At 37.9% G+C, this 6,804-nt stretch overlaps 1 protein-coding gene and 1 long non-coding RNA gene across 2 annotated transcripts in view; both read right to left on the bottom strand.

The window, feature by feature from the left end:
- Positions 1-2,726: 2,726 nt before the first annotated feature.
- Positions 2,727-3,617, bottom strand: LOC112526122. Its single transcript, XR_003070479.1, has 2 exons — positions 3,196-3,617; positions 2,727-3,087 (listed from the first exon to the last, which is right to left on the bottom strand). It is a non-coding gene; the product is annotated as an uncharacterized LOC112526122 (long non-coding RNA).
- Position 3,618: 1 nt separating this feature from the next.
- Positions 3,619-6,804, bottom strand: part of LOC112524302 (extensin-2-like) — a gene marked incomplete at its 3' end in the record, with an annotated part of 3,965 nt that continues 779 nt past the window's right edge. The window contains exons 2-3 of the mRNA XM_025134109.1: positions 6,186-6,778; positions 3,619-5,525 (exon numbers count right to left, since the gene is read on the bottom strand). Coding sequence (XP_024989877.1) covers positions 3,619-5,525; positions 6,186-6,778 — 2,500 coding nt within the window. The remainder of the gene's footprint in view (positions 5,526-6,185; positions 6,779-6,804) is intronic.

The following is a 6,804-nucleotide window of genomic DNA, read 5'->3' as shown; positions in this document are numbered from 1 at the left end:
AAAAAAAACGTAAAGGATATAAAAGAAAAGTATTCAGAAAGTTAAAGGGTTAAAACTAAAAATATAAAAGGTTAAAAATAAAAAATAAAATAAACTTATTTTAATGTTTGAAGTAGGTGGGGGTATGGAAACAATAAGGAAAAAAGAATAGGAGGTGGTGAGGAAATAAAGCATGATCCCATCATGGGATCAAAACAGTTGTATGATTGATTGATTGATTGATTGATTACTTAATTAATCACCTATTTCTTGGATTCAAAATGTCATCTATCACTTTCTATTGTTTATTATCTTCGTTGTTTGAATTATGATGATCTGATCATCATCTGGATGCCATTTAAGTCTTCGTTTTATCATATGTTTACTTATTTCAAGTTACAAGCAATTTAGATTTGCTTACTTGTTATAGAACGGGAAATTAATTAAGCAGGTCTATAAATAAATTGTTGAAAACAGAACAACATTTAACCATTATCAGAAGAAATATATGTTGATGAAAACACAAGACATGGATTTGGTAAATAGATCCCTTGCTTAAATAATCAATTTACATTATAGGTTTAATTGTATGAAATAGCATAAAACTATTTTTTTGGATATCCAAAAGCCATGCATTAAACGTTAAAAAACTAATACATATGATTATTAATTTTTTAGTTATTGATGAAATTATTTCAACGTTACTGGTCCATGATTGCAATGAGAGGTGGTATTTTTTTATAAATTATTCTGCATTTTTTAAAATGTAACCATTTTTTTTTTCAAAAAATTAATGGATATTTCAATTAAATATTTGTTAATATTGTGCTAATTAATATATCATCCATATTTATATAGATATTATGTTGTTACCAAATTTATCTATTAATATTAAATGATTACCAAGCATAAGTATTGTAAATTCAAATGACCATAATATACCCTTATAAATTGGGAAAAAGGAAAACTAACGGGCTTATGTGATCGATTGTAATTAGTCTGTAAGGTTTGTACAAATTAGGGCGGTTTGCATTTGATAGCTCATCTCTGTGTGTGTGTGTGTATATATATATATATATATATATGTGATGAATGATCGTGTGAGAAGAAGAATTAAGGTGAGATGTGTAAGAAGAGATCTAGACACTTGATCACTTTATTAATAAAATTAAATGGTATACTTGCACAAGTACCAGATGTTAATAGGTTTGTACATATACATTAAAATGACTTGAAATTTTAAAAGTTATACAAAAATGTTTGTAAATTAACCTTATTGTAAATTAAAAATAAAATAAAAAGATGTCAACATTGACGTGCCATGTAAGCTAAATGTAACCATCAATTAGCGAGATTGGATATTTGTCTTTTAACTCATAAATTTAATAACGTTTAATAATTGATTATCCAAAAAAAATGGTATTTGTTGTTATTTGGTGTAACCAACCCTAAATAGCAACTCATGACGATGGATTTCAACTTTTAATCAAGTATTTTAAGCATATAATGCATTTAAAATAAATAGAGGTTTATTTTGCAAACCATTTATTTCATACAAACCTTACAAACTAATCACATCATATCAATCTATTTTTCTGATGAAAGGTCAAGATTGAAACAAATTAAATAAGTAAAGTAAAAAAATAAAAGAAAAAAGAATTGATATTGGAGACACGGAAGAACAAAACGAGAAAAAACATGTTCTATGAACTTGTTTTATTACAGCTGTTATACATATATGAACCTGATACAATCATATATCATTTATGAACCTGTTTCATTATAGTTGTTATACATATGAATCTGTTTAATTACAAATTGTTTTACATACCTATAAATATAAATTTGTTTCATTGCAGCTGTTATACACATGAACCTGATACAATCATATATGACTCTTTTTCATTAAACAGTTTGAGCCTATTACATTGGAAATTACTCTGTTTTATTGAACAATTTCAGCTTGTTTCATTGGAAATCAGTGACGGTTTTTTCAAACAAAATTATTCTACGTTTTTTTAAAATGTGGCAATTTTTTTCAAAAAATTAATGGATACCTCAATTAAATCTTTGTTAATATTGTGCTAATCAATATATCATCCATATTTATATAAATATTATGATGTTACCAAACTTATCTCTTAATTTTAAATAATTACCAAACATAACTATTGTAAATTCAAATGACCATAATAACCTTATAAATTAAAAAAAAACAAATGGACTTATGTGATTGATTGTAATTAGTTTGTAAGATTTGTACAAATTGGGGCGGTTTGTATTTGATTACTCATCTGTATGTAAGTGTGTGTGTGTGTGTGTATGTGTGTGTGTGTGTGTATAACGAATGATCGTATGAGAAGAAGAGTTAAGTTGAGATGCGTAAGAAGAAATCTGGACCCTTAATCACCTTTAATCTCAAACTCACCCGTGAATCGTGCTTGATACAAGGATTGATTCGGTATAACTCATCCTAATGTGCATCCAATCTATTCATACACTTCTCATTTTAACTTTCATTCTCACCGGAATTCAACACACACACACACACACATATATATATATATATATATATAATACATTCAATGTATATTAATGTATCATGTATTCACAAAATTAAAGTGTTTATAATTCTTTTGGAGATTAATTAACAAATGATAATGAATAATTAAGCTTCTTAAATACATGTAAAATAAAAGGATAGGCTTATAAAAATCACACAAGAGCCCACAAGAAAGGAAAGAAAAAAAAAAGGATGAAATTAATCAATCATATATATATAAATACCATCATCTACCTATTTATACAATGATAAATTTAACATGGAAAAAAAACAATGAAAAAGCCACAAACACTCTTATAACCCTCTTCCAACGGTAACCAATTCATATTTTTTTTTCGTAATAAATATCTAACCCTTCCAACATTTCTTCGTATAGAGATGTCTTACAACGACGTAATAGAAAAGAAATGGTCACAACATAAAAGATTGGTGTCGTGGAGTGCAACGTTGAAGACCTTATTAGAAACGGAATGGGTGTAGATGAACTAGCTTTCAAACATCTCCTTGTGGAGCCTTCTTTATTGTACTAGTACCCGAAATAAAGCCTGCAAAAATAAACATCAACTAGTTATTGATGTGTTATAGAAATTGGGTTTTTAGTATTAGTAAAATAAATGGTCAATAATGTATAAGTAACAGTTAGTAATACTTACATAATTATAGTTTGCAAGAGACCAATTTATGGAAGCCTAATAAACTGGGGGTGGAGGAGAACCGTAGATATACACGGGAGGTGGAGGCGATTTTACTGGTGGAGGGGGTGATGTGTAGTAATATGGTGGAGGAGGTGATTTCTTAGGCGGTGGGGGTGAGGAGTAATGATATGGCGGAGGAGGAGATTCTGTAGGTGGTGGTGGTGATGTGTAGTGGTATGGTGGAGGAGGTGATTTCTTAGGTGGAGGTGGTGAGGAGTAATGGTACGGTGGAGGAGGAGATTCTGTAGGTGGCGGCGGTGATGTGTAATGGTATGGTGGAGGAGGTGACTTCTTAGGTGGTGGGGGTGAGGAGTAATGGTATGGTGGAGGAGGAGATTCTGTAGGTGGCGGTGGCGATGTGTAGTGGTATGGTGGNTGGTATGGTGGTGGAGGTGACTTCTTAGGTGGTGGGGGTGAGGAGTAATGGTATGGTGGAGGAGGAGATTCTGTAGGTGGCGGTGGCGATGTGTAATGGTAAGGAGGAGGAGGCGACTTTTTAGGAGGTGGGGGTGAGGAGTAGTGGTATGGTGGAGGAGGAGATTCTGTGGGTGGTGGAGGAGATGTGTAGTGGTATGGAGGAGGAGGTGACTTCACAGGCGGTGGGGGTGATGTGTAGTGGTATGGTGGAGGAGGTGACTTTTTAGGTGGAGGTGGTGAGGAGTAATGGTATGGTGGAGGAGGAGATTCTATAGGTGGCGGCGGTGATGTATAGTGGTATGGTGGAGGAGGTGACTTCTTAGGTGGTGGAGGTGAGGAGTAATGGTATGGTGGAGGAGGAGATTCCGTAGGTGGAGGTGGTGATGAGTAGTGGTATGGTGGAGGAGGCGACTTCTTAGGTGGTGGTGGTGAGGTGTAGTGGTATGGTGGAGGAGGAGATTCTGTAGGTGGTGGAGGGGATGTGTAGTGGTACGGTGGGGGAGGTGACTTCACAGGTGGTGGTGGTGAGGTGTAGTGGTATGGTGGGGGTGGTGACTTCTTAGGTGGTGGTGGTGAGGTGTAATGGTATGGTGGAGGAGGAGATTCAGTAGGTGGTGGTGGTGATGTGTAGTGGTATGGTGGGTGAGGCGACTTCTTAGGTGGTGGTGGTGACGTGTAGTGGTATGGTGGGGGAGGTGACTTCTTAGGTGGTGGTGGTGAGGTGTAGTGGTATGGTGGAGGAGGAGATTCTGTGGGTGGTGGTGGTGATGTGTAGTGGTAAGGAGGAGGAGGCGACTTTTTAGGTGGCGGTGGTGAAGTGTAGTGGTATGGTGGATGAGGAGACTTCTTAGGTGGTGGAGGTGATGTATAGTGGTATGGTGGGGGAGGGGACTTCTTTGGTGGGGGAGGTGAGGTATAGTAGTAAGGTGGAGGAGGGGACTTCTTTGGTGGGGGAGGTGAGGTATAGTAGTAAGGTGGAGGAGGCGACTTCTTAGGTGGTGGTGGTGAGGTGTAGTGATATGGTGGGGGAGGAGACTTCTTCGGCGGTGGTGGTGATGTATAGTGGTATGGTGGGGGAGGGGACTTCTTTGGTGGTGGAGGTGAGGTATAGTAGTAAGGGGGAGGAGGCGACTTCTTTGGTGGTGGGGGTGAGGTATAGTAATATGGTGGAGGAGGCGACTTCTTGGGTGGTGGAGGTGATGTGTAGTGATAAGGAGGAGGAGGTGACTTCTTGGGTGGTGGAGGTGATGTGTAGTGGTAAGGAGGAGGAGGTGACTTCTTGGGTGGTGGAGGTGATGTGTAGTAGTAAGGAGGCGACTCCTTTGGTGGTGGTGGTGGTGTGTAGTGGTATGGAGTGCTAGGAGGCGATTTTGTCGGTGGTGGAGGTGATTTGTAGATATACGGTGTCGGATGTGAAGGGGTTGGTGGTGGTGGAGACTTGTAGTGGTAAGTGGGTGTTGGTGGCGGTGGAGACTTGTAAAGGTAAGTGGGCGAGGGTGGTGGTGGAGACTTGTAGTAGTAAGGAGTTGGAGTTGGTGTTGGCTTTGGCTTTGGCTTTGGCTTCTCACAAATCTTGTAAGGAGTCTTGGGACCGTAAGCAAATGGTTTAGCGTAAAGGACAACTAGGTGAGCATTCTTGGACTTGACCTTAAGCTTAGCACCCTTCAAACCTCCATGGAGATTTGTTGGGATGTTACAAGTGGTACCATTTGGTGGCATATGAAGCTTGGCAATACAAGCCTCGGCTCCTCCATATTTGGAATAATCCAAACCCTCAACAGTGATTGCAAATTTCCCATTGATCTTCGTCTTTCCGTATGCAACAATTTTCTTCTCACCAGCAGCCTTGCATGTTACCTCCACGACAGCACCTTTGCCACACAAATAAAATACACGTCAACATCTTGTTTCTTTTGGTCAACCCTTAATAAATTAACACTCTCCAATAATTGATAGCCTATGATCCAAATATTATTTAATCATTTATCAAAACTTTTAATAATAATCCATTTGCTTTTTATATATGATAATAATCGATCAAGATATGATTTTAAAAGCAGGGCTTAAAGAATATGCTCCAATATCCACAAGGTATTTTAAAGTATCACATGTCCCTCTCTCAGTAATATTCCTTTTTGCAAGAATTAAATATATGTGTTTTAAGTTATTGTATAAATGTAGATGAAATTGAAACCTATTTACTTAATATGGGAAATTTTAATTATGTCCAATTTAAAAGGTTTTAAAATTTTAACTTTTATCATTGAAATCTCATCATTAATTAATTAAATAGCAAAATATATTAAATGATGTGAGGAATCGAAAATTCTAAATGACAACAATTTTGTAAGAATTTATTAAAAAATATAAATAAAATAATCTTGATCATGTGGACAAACTAAAGGGATGTGGAAAACCAGAAGAATAGAACACAGGTCAAACCATGCAACCACATGCATCGATCCTAGCTAGCCAGCTTAATATTATACGATGTAAGGCCACACCTTGTTAAAACTAATTAAAGATTGTACCTTTGAGATGGTGCTTCGCGTGAGATTTGATTGGGTATTTCCAGTCGTAGCAGCTGTAGCAGTAGACTTTACCGATCACCTTTACGATTACTTCGTGGTGGCGAGGGCTTGGATGGGGGTAGGGGTGGTAGGGAGTTGGTGGCGGTGGAGAAGTGTAGTAGTAATGAGGAGGGGATTTGGCTGGTGGTGGTGGGGATTTGTAGTAGTATGGTGGTGGTGAATGCACCGGTGGAGGAGGAGATTTGTAGTAATATGGTGGTGGTGAATGCACTGGTGGAGGAGGAGATTTGTAGTAGTATGGTGGTGGTGGTGAATGCATCGGTGGAGGAGGAGACTTGTAGTAGTATGGTGGTGGTGGTGAATGCACCGGTGGAGGAGGAGACTTGTAGTAGTATGGTGGTGGTGGAGAATGTACCGGTGGAGGAGGAGACTTATAGTAGTACGGTGGGGGAGGAGAATGTACTGGTGGAGGAGGAGACTTATACACATAAGGTGGTGGCGGGGATGGTGATGGTGGAGGTGGAGATTTGTACACGTATGGGGGTGGAGGTGAGGGAGATGGTGGTGGTGGGGACTTGTAGACATAAGGAGGATGAGGTACGGGGGATGGTGGTGGTGG

This window comes from Cynara cardunculus, assembly GCF_001531365.2.
Source record: "Cynara cardunculus var. scolymus isolate 2C chromosome LG 1, CcrdV1, whole genome shotgun sequence".
Lineage (NCBI taxonomy): Eukaryota > Viridiplantae > Streptophyta > Magnoliopsida > Asterales > Asteraceae > Cynara > Cynara cardunculus.
This window is presented reverse-complemented; position numbering and strand designations above follow the sequence as displayed.